The sequence below is a fragment of the Bombus impatiens genome, unplaced genomic scaffold (genome assembly GCF_000188095.3).
Source record: "Bombus impatiens unplaced genomic scaffold, BIMP_2.2 scf_0662, whole genome shotgun sequence".
Lineage (NCBI taxonomy): Eukaryota > Metazoa > Arthropoda > Insecta > Hymenoptera > Apidae > Bombus > Bombus impatiens.
Window position 1 is genome coordinate 77,284 of NT_177081.1, and position 22,592 is coordinate 99,875.

The following is a 22,592-nucleotide window of genomic DNA, read 5'->3' on the forward strand; positions in this document are numbered from 1 at the left end:
GTTTCATTTAAAAGCTAAAGGAACGATTAATTATATTTTCTTACAAAGTTCGGAAAAGCTTGATAATCGGCGCGTATTTAAGATCGCGGATGCAGCTTTAACACGCGTTTTTTAACTTAGAAGTAAGATTTGAGTGAGAAAATATGTGACGTAAAGACATTCGATCATTTCACAGGTATCGGAGGACTCGGACATAAGCTTGTCCGACAGTGCGAGCAACGGAACCGGCACACCACCACCCCCTCCGTCATCGACGCCCACGACGACTTCAGTTAGTGTAAAAACGATTAAAACGGGGAAAATCTACAAGCCAAAATTTCACACGGCCCTCCAGTGTGTCAACAACGATATCGAAACGTCTTCCCTTTCCTCCATTTCTTCCACGAACAGTTCTTCCTCGACAGCCGCTACAACCACGCCGAAACCAAACCCAGAGCAAGTACAGGAACATATTGATAAAATTATTACCGACAACCAAGCGATCGTCGATGCGGTAGATCCGCGACTGCACAAACTGATTCAAAGACAGCAAAGCCTCGTGGAAACGAAACAATCTACCGATCAGCCGTTGAATCTCTCATCCGCGGAGGAATCTTCGAGAAAACGATGTTACAGTGAGAGCTTTGTGCAAGAAAGTAAAGATTATCCGAACGGTCCGGAAAGTTCGATAATCAAGGATCTCCTATTGAAAAATCAAAACTCGAATCAAGAGGCAACGACGGAATACGAGAGCTATTTTTGCCCTTCCTGCAATATCCCTTACACAAGTATCGATAATCTCGACGTTCATCGTAAGTACTACTGCAAAGGCAGCGTGAGTCCTCGAAGAGATTATCAGTTGGAAATGGAGAAAAGAGAGTCGGATTTTGATTGCAAGTCTTCCGAATATTACAGCACCTTGCAACCCCTTCCCTCTCCCGGGCCTCTGTTGGGCAATACGAGGCTCGTCGACGCGTACGCCCCACCCATGAAGAAACAGAGATCGGACCCCGTACCAACCACGTTACGATCTCTCGAGGAGCTAAGCAAGTATCCACGACCAAACTCGTTGCAAATGTTCGGCGGGGAGGTCAGGATATTGGACAATACCGGTGAAACGAAGACGATGAGAATCGAGCCGCGACAAACCAACTCTCCTACGAGCGAGCAGATCGTGAGCAGCAAGTGCGTTACTTCGGAGACCGCTTCGATCGTGGTTAGATCGGGTCTGCACTCGGGAGGCACGATGGTACACAAACCACCGCGTACGGCGGCCAGCACGCCTAGTTCCTCCATATCTTTGCCCAACACTCCGAAAATGTTGGCGCCGATCATACCGAACATATCAACCTCGAATATAGCACCCAACATGTCGTGCTACAGTTATCTAGAGCCGAACTTAAATCCTCTGACCAGTATCACTGCCTATAACCCGCTGACTTTGCCTCAACCGGGAATCACGAATATCCTTCACGGTGGTAAAGTTATACCTTATGTTCCTGGCATGCCTGGACCACACACCCTGACGCCAGCCATAGACATATCCACGAGTTTAGCCACCGATGAAGCCGGATACAAGGTGATACCAGGATTGCCTGGCCTCCACATAGTCCCTCAACCCTTAGATCTCGCCAGTCCGGTGAAAATACAAACGCCAAGTACAAATACCAACGCCACCAAGATACAAACGCCAATAGCTGGAATTCCAGAGCCGATGTCCAATGGACACGTCTCGATGATAGGCCAGCCATTGGATCTCGCCAGCCCGGCAAAGGACCCCAAGCTCGGCTTCAAAACTCCTGGCAACGATGTTTTGAAGATCGGATTAACGAGCCCAAAAGTTCCTAGCGTTACCGAGACCTCGACGAGACTTCGCCTCAAGTTCTTGAGGCCGACTTCGTTGCCACTAAAGCCAGGCACGTTCACGCCTAAGAAGCATCATGGTATCACTCCTACGGCAAACACGCTTCCGCTCATAAGCCCAGAAACCCCTCGGCCGAAGAAATCCTACGGGCAGCTTTATTTGAACGGTCACGCGTATACATATCTTGGCCTGAAATGTTCGACCAGAGTATTTTACTGCACTCTGAATAGACCACAGCCAATGTATGTGACACAGCAACATGGCTTATCTATGTACTCGAATTGGAAGATATGCAAAGAAGTACCATCTGACGTTGATATGGCGCATTACGATTCGAGGCACAGACCGCTTAATTATACGACCGCCTGGAAAAAACAGGAGGACATTTTGACGCATTCCTCGGAAAGACCGACCACCCCAACTAGTTCCGATAGCGGTTTGGATAGCGATATGCAAGAAAAAGCGAAAAGAGTTAAGATATTCGACGGAGGATTTGAAAGCAACGAGGACTATACATATGTCAGGGGCAGAGGTAAAGATGTAACATGTTTTTACACACGCTGCCTTGCTTTCGACTCCAGTACTGACTTTATGCGCAATCCAACACCTGTCTCTCTTTGTATTTTCAACATCTTCACTTATCTGTTTACGTTTGATATTCAGAGAAATTGGAACGTACCAAAAAACGAATATGCGAATTTCTTTTCAGTATGCAATAAGTCAATTAGTAAGCCAGTCAGATATGTTTATATCTACAGACAGAGGGTACGAAAAGTATTTGTACGTACCTTATTTTCCAATGGAGCGTCTTTTTATTACATTTTACATTCCATTTACATACTGTCAAGCTTTTATAATCATACGAAGATACTACCAAATGATGTGAAATGTATTATAGTCGGATCTGGTTAATTACTGTGTAATATAATATGCAATTAATGTATAAATTCAATGGTGTACAAATACTTTCTGTAGTCACTATACGTAATATGTCTCTAACGAGTAATAGAAGAAAGAGTACAAAATTTAAGAGGTTGAAGTATTAGAAGAAAGGGCGAAGGGTGAAATTGCTAGCGAGTGTAAAACTATACAAAAATTGTTACTTTAATACTATTTTTATTGTTTGCTAAATTTCCGTATAGCACTGAGACAAAAAAAAGCGAAGTATTATCACGCATTGTACAGGATGAGTGAGAAATCATAGTACAATCGGACACGGGGTAATTCTACGTGAAAAAATGAGTCGAAAATATGAAATAAAATTTTGTCACGTGACGCACCGTTTCTGATAAAATCAAATTTGGGAATTTGTCAAATATACTTTAACGTGGCTAACTAACAAGTACAGATTTCGTATGAATAAACATTCAATACGAAATTATTGTAGATGCGAAAATAAGTAAAAAATGTAATATAATATTTGCTCATGTAAAAGTTAATTACGAACTAATCTGAAACGCGCACGATTTTTAAATTTGTTTTCCTCGAAGAAAAAAAAGAACGAAACACCTTATGAAAAATGTTGTTCTTCGTTTTTGATATATTCTCACACGTAGTTCAAACTCGAGTTTCTCTCGAAGTCAAAGTCTCTGATAAAAATGTTATATCAAATTTTCGCCTTATTTCTTTGCGTGAAATTATCCGCTTGTACTATGATTTCCGCCCCAATATATGTATTCTCATATATATTGTCACGTTAAAGGTATAGGTATACGACAACACAACTAATATTTGCATTTATGTGTGCGTCTGTTGAGACATATATCTTTTTCGTAAATAGCATATTATGTGCTGGTTAACGGTTTCAACTTATTTCTTTATTATGTAAGGTCGAGGCCGATACGTTTGCGAGGAATGCGGCATTCGTTGTAAAAAGCCATCCATGTTAAAGAAACATATCAGAACGCACACGGACGTAAGGCCGTACACGTGTAAACATTGCGCTTTTAGGTAAGTCGTTTTTAACGAATCTTCTCTCTTTTATTTCCTTCAATATCTATATTTGTTTATTTGAATACATTGCAAAATTCAAACGTTTCTTTATTTCATATATAATAATAATAATAACAACAACAATAATAATAATAATAAAGTATAAAAGATAAAATGGAAAAGAAATACAAAACGTATAATTCAATAGAAATTATAGACAATTCTACCAAAATGTAATAGAAAAAAAAGAGAAAAGACAAATATTACTATCGTGCAGTGGATGCCAAACACTATTGAGAAAAGGTATGGCTACGAAAGAATGGTAAAGTTACACAGCTACCTGAATAGATATAAAACTACTTTCACAATAGCACGCACAACAGAAACTTGTTTAATCGGACTGATTTGATACAAATATATTGTTCAGTGTAAAAGAAAAAGAAGTGTACAAGAACATATACACAGAAACGCATGCTCGTGATAAGGCACGAGAAAGATAAAAGAATAAAAAGGCAGTACCTAAACGGCGAACGCCACGATATTATATAAGATCCAAATATAGACAAGTACGGTGGACCACCGTTTAACGCGGAGGATACGTTCCGCGTTATAGGAAACAGCGTTATATGCGCTGTACACGATAACATGCGTTATTTATACCAACCACATGTACATATGTATGCATTATACAGGGTACCCGTAGTTTAGTGTATAAATTTTGCCAATGTGTTGTATAGCTAAAAACATGACTAAAATGTCACGTAGTAAAAAGTTCATAAATGTTTCCTTAAGAAGTTTTGACAAAAATATGGCACGTAAAGCTATATAATATAGAGGATGTTTGGAACCAAGGAAAGACACGAAACTGTATTCTTGCGTTTACCTTGTCTTTGCATTTCGTATGATAAATTTGACAAATTCAAGTTATTTGCTAAATTAGTGATTTTTCAGCATAGATAAGTCTAATACCTTTTACAGGGAATGCGGAGATGGTTCGATTAATGTATCAAAAAGTACATGGTTCGATTTACAAAAATGGAGTTGACCCCGAAAAAGACCTATTGATCGATCTACAGAAAAATAATTGGCAATAATAATGCTTCCTTTGAAACAAACCAACAACTTTTGTTCAAACATTTTTTTGATAGGATCAAGCCCTTTCGAGATATTTCAAAATATCGATCGCCTTTATTAATGCGAAGTTGATATTGACTTGTTTTGTTTAACTTCTGCATGTGCAGCTTTGGGAACCCTCAACTCTTATTTCACAAGCCTGGACGAAACTAAAATGAAATAGCGTGCTTTTTTGTCGTATAGTAAAACCATACAATAAACAATAAACATACCTAAACCAAAATACATGTACAAAATACGGTCTCATGTATGTCATGTATGCCATATATCAACACTTACCATGAATATTATACATATATATTGCCTTATCCTCTGTTAAACCGAGAAAAAGAATGTTAACGTACACTCGTCGCATTTTACACTTTCGTTGTAAGTTTCTTATAATGAAGTTGTAATGAAGCATATGCGATCTTTATGCTACACGACATTTTAGTCTTGTTTTTAGTTACAGAGCACACCGAACTTTCCTTACAAAACAATTAAATATTGTACATTAAAATGTGGCACACCCTGTATATGAACTATGAGTGTGACGTTAGACGAATCCAAGTTATAGAGGGGAACACGTTGTACTGATTCCACTGTACTTCTATATAAGTGGCTCATAAAATGGTTTAAGACAATTCTTCGTAGAAACAAAAGAAATACTGTCATGACAGTCATGACAATGCATGAAAATACGAGAAACCACAGAAAATACAATACGTAATAAAAGAGACCATTGATATAACGCACGCAAAAAATGTTACCACTGCAGAAAAACAATAGAACATAGATAGCTGCAGATTACTCGCCGAAAAAGATTATACAGACAGAAACAATACTATAGTAAAGGCTGTACACCAAGTATTTGCACGACAATATCAATTATACAGCGTAAACGTTCGTACCTTCCTTGCAAGTGCTCATCCACATCCAAGAATATACATGATTCATAAATGCGTGTCTATACTTCAGGGAATGAATCTACACATTAAAATAAATAAAAAACTTTCATATAAATGTATGTTTATACCTGTAGGCTGCCCCAAACTTAAATGGTCAAACAGTAAGGACTTAATTTACAGGCGAAAGAAAGAAGGAAATGTTGGACACAAGTTTGTCAATAAGTACTTTGTTACACAGTTATAAACAAAAATTGCAATAGATAACGACGCATCGCACCACACAGAAATTGACTGTATCACGTGTTAACAATTCTGTGTCGTTGATAGTTGGAAAATATCATATGCAATATGACAAAAACGATTGTCGTGTACTTTTATTTTCTCATTTCAAAATGTTGTCCTTCTCTTCGGATACAAGCTCATCAATGAACATTTTCATCAGTTTCAATAAACTGCGTGCGTCATTACTTATTTCATGCATTTCTTTATAATTCTGAAACAAATCGTTTATTGACAAACTTTATATAACATTTCTTTCGTCTTTTTGCCTATAGATTATGCCCCCGCAGTTTAGCATCTGTTTAACACATCTGTTTAAGTTTAGAACATCTTGTATGTTTGTCTTATGTATCACAGTTTTCGAGTTACAGTAAATTAAAAAAACTGCCGCGGTACACGTTTCTGCACGGCTTGACATTGGACTATATACAGCAGAATATGTCTTCATTTTGCGAAGAATCATTTTGCGAATTGTTCGCAAGACAATATTCTGAAAATCCTGCTTTGCCATGTTTCATGTTGTTTGTTGACCAAGCAGGATTCAATAGAAAAGAGATAATAAATTATCATATCATAATACGAACATGTTTGATTAGAATATGTTTGATTCCGAAACATGTGTCGAGGCGCGAGGTGGATTTTGAATATTTTCTTCGATCATCTCTAGCTCGAAAACTAAGGCACGTAGGAGCTATACATATTATTTTAGTGTAGATTCACTCCCGAAAGTATAGACATACTTTTATGAATCGCTCTATACATGCGGATAAAATAAATACATGTAACAAACGATATACATATTCAGACGTTAATATTCATCAAGAAAGGAGGAAAGGAAACCTGCTTAATTTACATCATGATACCGTATAACACAAACATTATACATAAAGGGTAACAACACATACACACAAGAAATGGGACGAGGAAGAATAATAGTAATATTTATTAATAGCATATTATATCTTTCCATTATTTTTCATTATCTTTTTTATATCTGTTACATATATTTATCTACATATAAGTTATGTTGTATGCATTAAGTTATTTGATTATTTCTGATATGCATTATAAAACTTGAACAGATAATCATGTTAACGTCGTTGAAAAATTTGAAAAAAATAACATAAACTACATACAGGCTTTTACTAAAATTATTACATTGACATAGGAATTACAATTTATTGCCAAAGAGAACTAATTATTTGAAAAATTTTATTGGAAATCTATTAGAAATGCATACACATTTTATTCATATTTAATCTTCGCATTACTGATGAATATCTGATTGGCAGTACCTGGTGGCAATATAAACATGTTCAAAAATTCCAAATATTTTGTGAAATATGTTTTTCATTTACTAATTTCTATGTTTAAATACAAAATAATAGAAAAAGAACTAAAAATGTTTGAAAGGATTGCGATTTCTTAGAATAAAATATAGCTCTATTTTTTAAATATGCAGTATTTAATTATGTGGCATGCAACAAGTAACGGTCCCTTCTATTTTGATCTGCTTTATTAATTCTAATATTTCTGCATGTGTGTATGGTATATATTAGAAACGATAATGAGGATTACGATGCGAAAGTTTTATCAAAACTGTTATTGCACAATGTCAAACGAACTGAGGTCTTAAAATCATGAACTACAACTATTTTCGACATGCTTTCCGATGAAAGTAAACGATTTTAAAGTAAACTTTTTATCTTTTAAGACAGCATACTTATGCCTAACGTTTAATAATAACGCAGAGATATTAGATTTAATCCACTTTTTCTTTTTTTAAATATTTATTTTTTGTAAAGAATCGCAGGTTGCTCTCGCAATTCTTAATTATCTTTTTTAAAATACGTATTTCTAGTATTCATGAACTAACTATGACACTATTTCATGAAATGATATTCTGCGAAAAACACTCGTAACTACTAACTACGGTTCATACGTGTATACGAATATATATGGCTGACTTGGAACGGTATAACATTGTTATTTCAGGGAATTTTAATTTGAAGTTTCGTAGCAAAATCGCAGTTTCAAACGAAGTGTTATTTTATATGCTCGAAATGCTATTTTTAACAAATCGATATTTATACTAGAATTGTTCCAAATATTATTTAAAGCGAGACACTTAATTAGGACCACTAGGATAACTTTGAAAACAATGACTTTATCGAAAATTTTTTCGGATGAATGCTTATCGGATGGATTAATAGCGAACTATTCGATTTTCTTCTATCACTTTTATTTTTCGACATTTTAGTCATCTTCGACTTTTCAGATAGAAGTTAAATTCTTATTTATAATGAAAGATACATTTACATGTACGAGTCAAGAGCTCACTTAAACTTTAGCGCGTTTGACAGTCGTTTAATAGCCATTTTAATACATATTATTATTCTTTTTTTAATGTTATTCATAATTTTCGTTATAAAGAAGAATTTGAATTTCATTTAAGAAAGGTTGAGGATGACATGGGAATTTTAATAAATGCAAGTGATAGGAAAAATCGGATAATGTATCGTATACTTCCTGACGAAGCAACACGCTCAGATTATTATTTGCAATATTATTAGTAGTAATGACCTTAGTTACGTGTATCATTCTGTATATTATAACTTATACAATTATACGTTATAAATATTTACAAATATTTCTTCTTCTTTCACGCGCAGCTTTAAAACCAAAGGCAACCTGACGAAACATATGAAATCGAAAGCTCATTACAAGAAGTGCGTCGAGCTCGGCGTTGTTCCGGTACCTACGACGGTCTGTGATGAAAATATCGATAAAGAAGCTATCGCCCGGTTGGCTGCAGGTGGAAATACCGAGGAATCCTCGGAAGAGGAGGAAGAAAGCGATGGAGAGGAGAGTGAAGAATCCGGAAGCGAGGAGCAAGAAGCTGCACAGAGTTTGCTAAGTCTATCGCAACGTAATACAAACAGATTTCCAGGGCTTCTACCGTCTGGAAGACCGACAACTTACCCTTACACTCTAACTTTCCCAACGACCTCCAGGTCCGCGAACGTATCATCTACCGCGATAAGCAACAACGTCTGCTTGAGCAGTCAAACTGTCACCACGCAAGAAACTACTCTCGTTCGAAACGAATTGTCCCATCGATACTATTTCCCCTCGAGCCGGACCGCTCCGGAAGAATCGAGGACGACCGTGATTCAATCATCGAAAAAAGAAAGTTCCGACATCGAGGTGAACGGAGTCGATACCGACTCGCGAAATACTTTGGCACAGCCTATGGATCTCACGACGAAACCAGCCCTACAGCCGTTGCCCTCTTCCATACCGCAAAGAGCCAAGCCAGCAGATATTTTAACTCCCGTTTCGGAACCGGTACTGTTACAAACGATCGTTCAAACGATGGAAAGACTACCGATACAAGGAAGAGAGTGGAAACCGGATGCCGAGGGGCATATGTTGCAAGCATATCTCACTGAACGACACGTTATGGATAGTAAAATTAAACAACAATACCGAGTAGGAAATACGAAGATGGAAAAGCAACCGAGAGAGAGGGACATTTACCCGGAACAATCATCTCCGAAATCAAGAAACGCTGAATTAGAGACTAGTCCAGTAACGAGTTATAACGATCCTAGCAAGATACAAATGACTATGATAGATTCCAGGATTAAGCACGTATCGAAGCATACCACTGAAGATATCAAGATGGAAATCAGAGAGAAAATTTATCAGAACAATATTGTCATAGATCGACGGTCGTTCGATATCGAATCGATTCACAGAGAAAAAGAAATAGCAGAGAGCATGAAACATACGGTTGCGCGGAAAATGGTTGTCGGGGGACCCGGTTTTAGATCGCCCTCGCCTAACGCTGCAACCACTAAACCACAAGCTGAGTTCTTGCAGCCCTCGAATGGACCAGCACCTAATTATGTCAGGTGAGCGATATTTCACATGTTAGTTTTAATTGAGTGGTAATAACACTTCACGAGTTCCTTAACTTTAACTGGCATCATTCGATGACCCACAATCATTTCAATTACTTAATCTTCTTAAGTATTTCTTAACTCCTGTTTTGTATTTTTACGTGATACAGACGAGTAGTGACTAATTGAAATGAAATGGAAAATTAAGTCATTTAGTCAGAAATAAACGATTGTGATTATTGATTACTCAACGATGTCAGATTTAGGAGTAATTAACACTTACGCTGCAAATCATCTTTCTTTGTCTAATAAGGAATTGTTAAGAAATTAACCCGATCTCATCATTGTACAATATAAATACTGAAAGACAAAGACATCTCAAATTTTATTAAAAGTTATTAATATGATTCTTTTTACTTAAAATACGATTAATACAGGATGATGATGCGTTTGCCCATGATAAGGGATTGACAGACCTGTCAAATAAGATCGCAAAGAGTTCCAAAGCATAGATATCCACGTAGAATAACATTAAAGATTTGACATATAAGTTAAAAACATAAACTATCGAGCACAAAATAAGGAATATCGCCATTCTTTTTACCTCTACTATTTCTGGATAGTATATGTTTGCATTACATCAATAGTAACAAAACGCATAAAGTTCCCGTACATAACATGCGAAGTACGATAAATAAATGAAAAATAAAATACATATGTAAGGTTTAATAATACTATCAGATATTCCTCGTTTTTCATCCATTTTCAATACAATAGTAACGATACATTGTAAAAAGAGTTATTATCCGCAGAATATATATTGCTAATGCAAATAAGGAATTAGCTCCATTTCCCTACAATTTATAGAAATTCAAGGTTATAGGAAAGTGGTACAATTACAAAATGTTCGATTTGTTGATAATCCTTTGTCACATTCGATGCTAAAGCAGTTTTCGTTGAAAGAACTGAGTCTACTGAATGTAGTTACAGTGTGACTGAAGATGGGAGAAGCGTCTGTGGAATTTGTAACAAGGTGTTCAGCAAACCTAGTCAGTTACGGTTGCATATCAACATTCATTACTTCGAGAGACCATTTAGATGCGAAAGTTGCGCGGTTTCTTTTCGAACCAAGGGTCACTTGACAAAGCACGAAAGATCTGTTTCTCACCACAATAAGGTAATCAACTTTTTATATTTAAATATTACATATCTCATTTACGATAATAAAGTGTCTAATGATATCGAGTTAATTACTTGATTAATTACTTGATTTTCGGCCTTTAATTCTTAATATAATTACAGTGGATCCCTGTATAACGTAGGGGCACGTCCCGCATTAAAAGGAACGCGTTATACGGGGATATCTACCGATAAATTTATAGAACGTCGTTAACAGCTGGTATGGTTTTCCTAGGAGATGCAAACAAATATTACCATTGAAGCAGTTAAATGTATTAGCAGTTAAATGATTCAAATTGTAGATGGTCATTTATTTAATTATTTCTTTATAAGCAATTTTTTAATAACAAAAATAAATGGAAGAAATCTAAATCTTATGACTGAAAACTGCCTCACAAGTATTTACATATATCACATATTTATTGGTTGAAAATTTAGAAGATCGTCCACCGGATACAGTGATTACGTTATAATATACTTGGTTGCAAGAATTATTTCAAAAACATCCAGCCGTTTTAAATATTTCGAAACCGAATGAAACTGATATAACTTAACGACTATTTGAAACAAATCATCCAGTGTATATGTAAATTCTTCTATAGTTATCCAATTGGCAATGTACGTTACGCTATTCAGTGAGTTCATATTTTTGTGATCCTCGCATTTAAGCGAGTAAGTTTTACAATTCTCGACTGTTGATTATAAATGACACAGTGCCAAATCTGCGACATAGAAGGATTAACAGACGTAAGTAGATGATATAGTGTTTTATCATTTGTGCAAACTTTTGTTTTGTTGAAACTGACATTTGAAAGGTAAAACTTACTCGCTTAGTCATTGTAAATGTAGTAACAGACACACAAAACATAAACTCACTCAGCGATGTAACATTATCAATTGAATATTGAGTGGCCTCGCTAAGAATGGCTGTTCACATACACATAGTGATATTCGTTTCAGATGGTTGTTTAGTTACATCAAACTCACACAATCTGCTCTCGAGATATACATATTCAGAATGGTTGAATACTTTCCTTAAACAGCAACGTAGCCTGAAATAAATATAAAGTTTCTATTTATTCGTTATATTTTTTCGTGTTGTAATGAATTGAACTTACAAGTGTACTACATTGGACTGATTTACAAATCGTTTACAAATCTACTCGTGACGAAGTAAATTTATTTTATTAAATTCAAGACGAGTAAAATCTTGCAGTTAAGGGGCGAATTATTTACTGTTCTCTGTGAAGATACGTGCACATGCACGTGCGACGTACAATAAGTGAGTTAACTTACAATCAGAATGATTAAATATTTAGTAAATCGATAAAGCTATACAAAAATTGTTTCTACAGAGGTTCCTACGGAGTTTTTCTGCAATAATGAAGGAAATTTTAAGGTGTTTTTTTTCAAATGCATATCTTTCTATTTATAATATAATAACATTTTTTAGAACGTATTCAAAGACGCATTATATGACGTATTTTCGACGCATAGCAAATCATAAGTTAGCGTGATTCGAAACGCTTTTATAAAAACAATTTTCAACTATTTTTATACGTTTATGAAATATTCTTTAAATATGATTGCAATTGTCATTTCACTTTTCATCCTACAAGTATTCAACATTAATAATTTTGATCACATAAAACTGTTGTTTTCCTAACAATAAATCATACTAATCCATTTTCTGATAAATTATTATATTCCTATTTACTATACTAAATTGTATATATTTACTATACTAAACTAATCACTATACTAAAGAGAAATTAAAATATAAATTCATAATCTTTATTATTCTTACTATTTATTTCATTATTAATTTATGTAAATATCTTGAATCATTTTTTGTTCCGAATCTTTCGTCATGATGTTATTTCCGACTACGTTATAAACTTTTTAGATTTTCTGAATTTGGTTTGATTTCAAGTTAAGTTGTGAGTCGTGAAACAAACATATACGACTAACTGCGTTCGACGCGGTACAACTTTCGCTAGAGGAAAATTACGTGCTCAGACTGAACTTGCATTATAAATAAGCACAGTTTTACCTCATTCAGAGTAAATACATTTAAATTAAAATAATTATTGTTCCTAGATGTTTATTCTTAAAATTATCATGCTTGGAAAACCATACAAACTTCTGACAGCCACTAACATTAGAATCGGCACGGATGTGCCGATTATGATTGTTTTTACTTTTCTCCTCTTTCATTATTCTATTACTAGAAATTTGAGGCATCGACATTTATATTGAAATATATCGTGCGCATAGAACTTCATCTGTATGTCGCACCCGTTTTTCTAAAATGAATTGACGTGATCATGTGATATAAATAAGAACGCGTTTTATTTATATATTTTTTATTCAGTTAAATTTCCAGACAAATTTAAAAATTATTCCCTTATAATTCGATATTAACTTCAGGAGCGTACCTTATATTGACTTCGATCGTTCGACTGAATGGTAATATAGTATGATTCGTTATTCATTATTTACATTTCCATAATGTATCCAATATTTTAATCGAACAAAGTTAATTGTTGTATTATCATAGCAATGGAATATGACTGAAAGAAACGAAATTTTACGGTAATGTTTAAAGATGATTAAACTAATAGAAGCAAAAAAGTTGTATACGATCAAAGTGAACTGAATTTATCGGAGTTTGGTTAGGATAGAAGATAGAATGAAATTTTCCTAATTCTAGAGTTCATCAAATCTCGTGTTTAAATGCGATATGCATGCATATTTTTCGATATTCTAGACGTGAACTGAATTTTCGAATTTGTTTGATTACAGGTTAGTATGACTTCCACGTTCGGAGCAGCGACCACCAGCAATCCAAGGCCATTTAAATGTACAGACTGCAAAATAGCATTCAGAATACATGGTCACTTGGCGAAGCATTTGCGCAGCAAAATGCACATTATGAAATTAGAATGTTTAGGAAAATTGCCCTTTGGAACGTACGCTGAGATGGAAAGATCTGGTGTCAATTTGAATGATATTGATACTACCGACTGTGATAATAGTCTTTCTAGTCTTCAGGTAAGTTCAGATACGTTAAAAAGTTCTCCAAAATTTCATATTTATACGTAATATTTTATTTAATGCAGTAAAAAATTTATAAAAATTTGCATTTCGCTCAAAAAAAATTTGCATTTTCGCTAAAAAAAAATACTCTCATAGTATAATTATGAAATTATCCTTATTGTACATATAGATAGCAAATTTGAATTTAAATAAAAGAGAAATGTTTAATGTAAAAAATATATTAAGAAAATGTGGAATGCGTTAGAGTATATAGACAAAATAAACGATAAAAGACTTTGATTAATTTCATTTCATCTAAACATGCAATAACTTGAAATAATTATCTACATTAATATTATAAAGAGAGAGGGTCTCTTTGTGTGCATTCGAGATATCTCAGAAACTGTTCAACCGATTTACACAATTCTTTAACCGTTGGAAAGTACATTTTCACCGGATGGACACAGGCTACATTTTATTATGCGTACTCCTCGGGGAACCGAGTAGTGAGCATAAATACGACACTGCGCAAATTCCTGCGCTTTGCATCATGCGCACTTGTCCAATTCACAGTCGTCGCCACAACTACGACCCCGTACTCTATATAATGATGAATATGCTAACATTCTTCTTTTACGTAAAGTCATCAATAACCTCGTTCATAGTCCTTCGTTAGTTCAACTTATTAATTTCGATGCTTGTTCACGTTCCTTATGCAATACTCTGATCTTCCTCGTCCACTTCTTCACGAGTGATCTTAAATTTGGCAAAATTCCGTCACCAGAATATGCAACTATGTAAATATATGAATATGTATTTCCACTGATCGAGTAGATCTCTGTTCTGTTCCTTTCTATAAATTCAGACGATCAGCGTTACAGTCTTTAACTCTTAATCAGTTATTGTACTTTCGTTTCTTTTTTTGTAACATAATGTTAGTGTCCGTAAATTACTAAATGAATAAATATGCCGGATTAAGGTTGATCTGCACCGCACCGTTATTCGATTTCGTCCTATGACAAACGCCATTGAATCTGGAATCGCACAGTTGCTTGGTGGGTTGACAGGATGCGATGCTATGAAATCGCTTTGCGTCGCACCGAACATGCCATTGAGATCGAATTATATCGATTGCTCGACCGCGCGCTCTCTTCTCTGGCGGCCGCGAATATTTAAAAGTAGGAGTTGCTTTCTAACAGATTTCATTACGGAATCAGAATTGGCCCTTAGCTTCGTCTCGTAAATAAAACACGTAAAAGATAGTCACAATTGTCCCGAAACACCTCTGCCTCAAGCGAAATAAATATTTTTGCACTTTTTGTAATATTAATGTAGGTATGCGGGTATAGATTTAGGGCAAGAAAGCTTTTGCTCACGAGCAATTATATGTCAGTTTGCCCAGATTTGAAAGTTTCTAGAATTAATACAATTAACCTTTTTAGTTTTAATAAAACTAAAAATATAGCTTATGTAAAGGCATTATAATATCAAAAAATAAATAAAAAGAATATCAATTGCCCGGGTTCTACGAGAACAAAGTCGCGAGCAACAGCTAGTTAGTTATCTCTAAAATTGACACTACTCTGTTTTAACAGATGCTGGCTCAAAGACTTTGTGAAAAAGATCCTACAAAAATAGGTCAATGGGAGTCTGAAACAATTCCAAGTCAAGTGATCAGCGGTGGTGAAACTTCGTCCGATGAGGGTGAGCCTATTCTACAGCATGCGTGAAAGTGACAACCGCGAATATGTATCGATCGTATCATGTGCCAATTGCAAACGAAAATCCAAAGTCCGGTGTCCACCTTGGGAATTCTTAGTTTAATCGACAGAAGCACGAGGATAGCGCGGAAGAAAGCCAGGATTAACCTACGTTTTCCATAGAGGATACAAAGCCGGACGAAGATATACAATTATATAAGTGCCAAGTTTGCACAGTGTTTACTATGAACGAATTATAAGAACGAGTTACATTGCTTCGTTGAACATAATATCAAATCAGATTCTAGTACAAATACCCAAGGGGATAGGGGCTTGAACATACACAAGTGTAGAGAGAAAGAGAATACTCAGATATGAATTACAGACGAACTCGTAGTCAAGACAGATCACAATCACAATAGACAAACAATCGAAGACACGTATGTAGTGCCAAAATAATGCAGCGAATTATAGACAATCTGCGGTGAAATTTCAAAGAATTCGTTGCTGTAACAGATAAAATATAGCTGTAATAACAAAATACCATCACCTTTCGAAGGAAATTTTTCAAGAGATTTTCATTAACCAAGCTAATAGCGTTTATTATTGTGATGAAACATTGCAGCAATCTTCTTCCAAGATGCCAAAAAAAGCAATTTAATTACATTAAAAACAAATTCTACAATGTGGTAATGTACAACAAAAAATTATCGAAAAAAATTACTATTATAATGAAACTCTGATTTATTTAATGTGTATTTATTTAATGCGTCGAAGTATACAGAGTACAAACAGGATAATACTATAGTACAAAGATAAAAGAGGGAATTATACGTGAAAAGATAAATAAAAAAACATGCTATGAAATTTCTAATTCGAGATATCGTTTTCAGAAAGATTTATTTTGGGAATTCATCGGACATAGATTGGGGTTAGTTATTATCCTATTTCGTTATTAATTGTTTTATACGACATAATTTTCTATTTAGATTTCAATCAAAGATTTCCGATCACTGAAGATACACGATGATGTAGTTTGGTAATATAACGAATTTTTGTACAAATCCGGCTTCTTCTTTTTGCTTTTCTACCAATGTCAGACATTCAAGCTCGTGATTTTTGCACATGCCCACGTATATCAAACAGAAACTATAGAAGGATTAATTATTTGTGTATTCAAGCAATTTCTAAAATCAATTGTGTCTCTTTTGTTTTTCATAACATATTCCTTATTCTTTCAGTTTCAGTTATACTGTTGTCTCACTCTGTATAATAGACGCATACCTTGCAATATAAAGCAGTTAAATGCACGTTAAAAATTAATTGACTTCAGAAATTGAAAGCAAAATTATTGAATACTTAACAATACTACTTTTTTATTTTTGATACTCTAATAAACAAAATTTGCTGTGTAGCCAATCACATCATCAAAACAGTGATTTCTTTATGTTTTAAACATTTTTATCGATACTACTTCCTAAAGTAACAATATGTGTATTTTTAATTATCTGTCCAACTATCAATAAGAAAATCCTTTCTAATTGAATATTATATACTTTCCTCATTAGAGTTTGCTTTTCGTATTATTTGTCGTAATAAGTAAAAAGGTTAAAATAAATAATATCTGCTGTTCGGTGGACAAGAAATTTTCTGTACATTTGTATGAAATATGTGTCTAGAACTATACAATTTTTCTTTATAGATTTAAATTAAAATGTAGTATTTCCATTTTAAACAGGTAACATTATTCATTTTATCTTGCTTTAGTCTTTTAAAAATAATTTTTTAAGTGTACACAAATAACCAAGTCATCTGTATTTAACATAGTTATACGTGTATGTACATAACATAACAGTAAATATATTGTACAGATTTATAATCAAATGTGTCATACAAAATGTACTAAAAAATTATTGAAGGTATAATGGTTTATCTAAATGCCATTCCCAAAAATGAAAGAAACATTAAACATCATTGATTTGATTCCTTTTCTCTTTCAGAAATAAAAATTATGTAACTAAACATTATAAAAGAATTTGGGCTGAATCATACTATGATATTACTATATTTTTTATTGATATATACTGGCATATTCATAGTTACAAACGTCTACATGTAATATTTCATGTCAGAAAACTACATTTAGATAAAGTATTCTATATATATAATTTAAATTTATATTGAAATAAGTGCACTTATTATAAAGCAGATAAAAAATTCCCAATGGGTGACGAGTACAAGTAAAATAATAATGTGCCAAATATTTATATAGAAACTTATAATATTATAATTTCAATATATCGTTTAATTCTATGATTAGAAAAATCTTTTCTCAGATGGCATAATGGATAAACCATTAAAATTCTGTTTTAAAATTTTGGTACATACATGAAGATACAATCACAGTGTAAAGCGGATATTCTAACTCATTGATAATAAGAAATGCAAACCTATGTTTAGTGAGTGTTGTTTATATTCTTATAATGGTTCACATAACAGCTTTTTCATTGTCAATCATATTTTTAAAAAACTGAAAAACATATTTGGTATTACTTACAATATTTATATAACAACATGAATATTATATATTATGATTACATCTAAAATCGAATCAGAATAATACAATACAGATGAAAGAAGAATTAACTTTAAACGTAATTTTGATTAAACATTTCTTATTCAAAATTTATTTATGTTTTTTACGAACATATTTTAACCTCTATAAACTTTTCTTCTGAAATAGTTTACGTTTATTTACGTTTTTTTACGAACATATTTTAACCTCTATAAACGTTTCTTCTGAAATAGTTTTAAATATGGGGAGAAGCTATTTTCATTATTTGTTACGAAGTTTATAGAATGAAAAATAGTTAAGCCGAATTATAAACTAAAAATTAACAATTTTAAAATTTGCTAAATGTGTATCTCATAGTATGAGATCTCTTAACACTGTTTCCTTTTATTGATTCAAACATTCATATATATTCATCATTTTATGAAACCTTGTTTGTCTATTTGTCTTCTTTCTTTGAGCTTTATATTCACTTATCAATTGAATAATTTAGTACATTATTTTAGCATATTTCTATATAACTGTGTTAGATACGTATCAAACAAATGACATGCATCTATATAGAAACAAAAATTTATTCACTTTTATTTACATATTATATTTATTCTTTCAGTTTATGTTCTAAGATTACTTATGTATGTACGAAATATTTCTGATTTATTTTATGTGTATAAAACTCCTGCTTTCATTTTGCTTTTTAACTCTAACGTATCCTAAAAACATGACATATTTCTAAACAATAGTATGATAGAATTCTGATTGTACACTACAACCTCTGAGACAAACATCAATTTATAGTTCTTTTCCTCGTATATTTTTTACAGAATTCTTAATGTGACATAATTTACAATATAATATATATTTCACTCCTTATTATGTGTTTAATAAGTGTTTGAAAGTAAATGTTAACTATAATAAGAAACTCAAATAAATAGAATATCGTCATATATAGTGCTCATTTTGTATACTTGTATGAATCACATAAAACCACTAATAATAAGAACTCAGACTGAAAAACTCCTATTTATTTTAAAGTAGAAAATTATAATTTACATCATTCGTAAAAATAGTAGTAATTTATTACTAAAAAGTTATCCTTCTTAATTATTATATCTTAAAACCAAAACATAAGTTAGAAATTCTGGTTTAAATCTCTATAAAGTTTCCTTCGATTAGTAATGGTGAGTAAACCCGTAAAAGTATAGTTCTTATCTAGTAAAAGATATAATATTTATATACAGTAGTATTGTGTCAGCATGAGGTGCAATGGACTGGTATGTGATTCTGTATGTAAAGTGCAACTGTTGCGTTCAACATTGAAGAGTATTCTAATATTAAAAATTAATATTATATCTAATTATTGATAGATGAATCATATATATATATATATATATATATATATATATATATATATATATATATATATATATATATATATATATATATATATATATATATATATATATATATATATATATATATATATATATATATATATATATATATATATATATATATATATATATATATATATATATATATATATATATATATATATATATATATATATATATATATATATATATATATATATATATATATATATATATATATATATATATATATATATATATATATATATATATATATATATATATATATATATATATATATATATATATATATATATATATATATATATATATATATATATATATATATATATATATATATATATATATATATATATATATATATATATATATATATATATATATATATATATATATATATATATATATATATATATATATATATATATATATATATATATATATACATATACATATATATACATATATATATATACATATATATACATATATATATATATATATATATATATATACACATATATTTATATGATATTAGTATGATCAATTATGAGAATTATTGTTGATATAAGAGAAGATGTGTTTGTATATATTTATGTATAATATAATGAAATCCTATTATAGTCTTCACTGTATGTAATTGTAAGAAATTTATAATTGGGAACAGAATCGGTTATTCGGATTACCCGCAAATTATAATTTTAACGATCTTCATTTATAGATATCTTTTATTCTTCTATTATTTCTGAAATTTATAAATATTCTGCACCTTTAAAACAGAGTTAGGTAAAACATTTTAAATTTTCTCATAAATGCATATTTATCACCATAATTATATTCCAAGCTTTTATTTGAAATCATTTTTTATTACCATTAATTATTTGTAACAAAAATATATTTATTGATTTTATTAAATTTTCATAGTTGCAGACATATATTCAAATTCTTGTTAAATATTCATATAATGTTAAGTGAATAATATACATGTATCAGTATAAACAAAAATTAAATTTTTTCACCTTATAATAACATCGTAAGAACTAAAGTTTAAAATGATAAATTGAATAGTACAATAAAACACATAAGATAAAAAATAAAAGATTAATTTGAACTTTAAAGGAAATTATACACAGACATACACTTAAGTAAAGATATTTGAATTGTCAATTCAGTAAATTTAAATATAAAGACTACGTACATGAATGTTGAAACTGTAACAATTATTGATATGATAATGATTTGTGTAATTTCTAACTCTGTTTAATAGCTAGTAAAATTAATATGCATATTTTAATAAGTTTGATTTAATTTAATGAAATGTTGCAGGCTAGATCATCATTATTAAACTCTGGGTAACCGATTTTCTGATTTTGCTTAAGATATTTAAAAAGTAACATAACTTCCAAGAGCGATAGCTATTCTATCTTATAACTATTAACATAATATGCAGAGCCCAGTTTTTATTAACATGTCATTCAAGCACGACTTGTCTTTCCTACTGCATAATCAGATATCGATTATCACAATTTGTACCTATGTGTGCTTGAGACAATAGGAGACGAATGACCGCACAATCATGTACATTGAGGTCCATTTGAAATGTCGCCAAACAATATCAATGTAGCATAGATCAATATAGCATTTGGTGTATATCCATTCTAATGAAAACCGACTAAATCATGTATGAATTTCTAAAGCGTGCATGTATGTATGTCCACAATGCCAAGCCAACGATGTTTATATTTTGGAAGAAATAATATGATAAACAAAAAATAACTTTTGCATTGAAAATAATATTTGATAAAAAAATATTAAAAGGAAGATTTCATGGAGAAAACATATTTTGGAATGCAGCTGAAGCCAAATTTCATACAATATAATATTTATCTCTAAACTATCTCACATGTAATTACTAAGATAGTTCTTTCAAAATATTATTGTCAATATATTTTCGAAGTAATTGTTTTTTGTAAAAATATGGAGTATTTTAAACAACAAAAAGTCCCTTACATATCAAATCTATTAATTTAGACCTAGGGAATCATAAATATCTATACTTTTTATCATTTATATGCTGCACTAAACGAAAAAATTTGATGTAAGATAAGTATTCTATTCGGAGAGAACATTATAAATATGTTAAACAACATATTTTTTCTAGCGTTATTTGAAAATATTTTTAGATAATTTATATATATATTTATGTAAATCTATTTTTTGTTAATATGCGAACGAAAATTTTTTATGAATTTTATATGTGAGAAATTCAAGTTTGCTAACGTCTTTAATTAAATACTTATTACGTGAAAAAATTGATGTAAATGTTACTTTAAAACAATGTAGGATATGAAGTATAGCATACAACAAACAAAGAATTTTAAAGTACTTAGTACATGCAATATTCTTTAACATGCACAAGGCATTTATCACTTATAACTAGTATATCGTTAAGGTTATTATATCAGAATATTACAACAGAAATTAACTGATTTGTTTCAACATGCACACAAGCTATCTTATTATTGTCTTAAAACTATGTTTCCTGAAAAATAATATATATTCCAGGTGAAAGGATCAGAGTAATATATTGCTTTATATTAATGCAATTACTTATCATAAATTCGAAAGGGAATGAAATTTCAAGAAAACGTTTTGAAGTAAGGTCTTAATATGTTCTAATAATGAAAAAGTTCTAAAAATCTTCCAACTTTTGTATCATTAACAAGCA

General features: G+C 31.8%; 1 protein-coding gene across 2 annotated transcripts in view; it reads left to right on the forward strand.

The window, feature by feature from the left end:
* The window catches only part of LOC100749060, a 67,108-nt gene extending 48,688 nt beyond the window's left edge, over positions 1 to 18,420 (forward strand). Inside the window, exons 3-8 of one of the 2 annotated variants that reach the window (XM_012389724.3) lie at positions 176 to 2,375; positions 3,673 to 3,793; positions 8,748 to 9,992; positions 10,965 to 11,157; positions 13,965 to 14,213; positions 15,794 to 18,420. In XM_012389724.3, coding sequence (XP_012245147.1) covers positions 176 to 2,375; positions 3,673 to 3,793; positions 8,748 to 9,992; positions 10,965 to 11,157; positions 13,965 to 14,213; positions 15,794 to 15,928 — 4,143 coding nt within the window. In that variant the 3' untranslated portion in view covers positions 15,929 to 18,420. Of the gene's footprint in view, positions 1 to 175; positions 2,376 to 3,672; positions 3,794 to 8,747; positions 9,993 to 10,964; positions 11,158 to 13,964; positions 14,214 to 15,793 lie in introns of those variants that run through there. The other variant, XM_024370001.2, reaches the window with a different exon arrangement.
* The last annotated feature ends 4,172 nt before the right edge of the window (positions 18,421 to 22,592 follow it).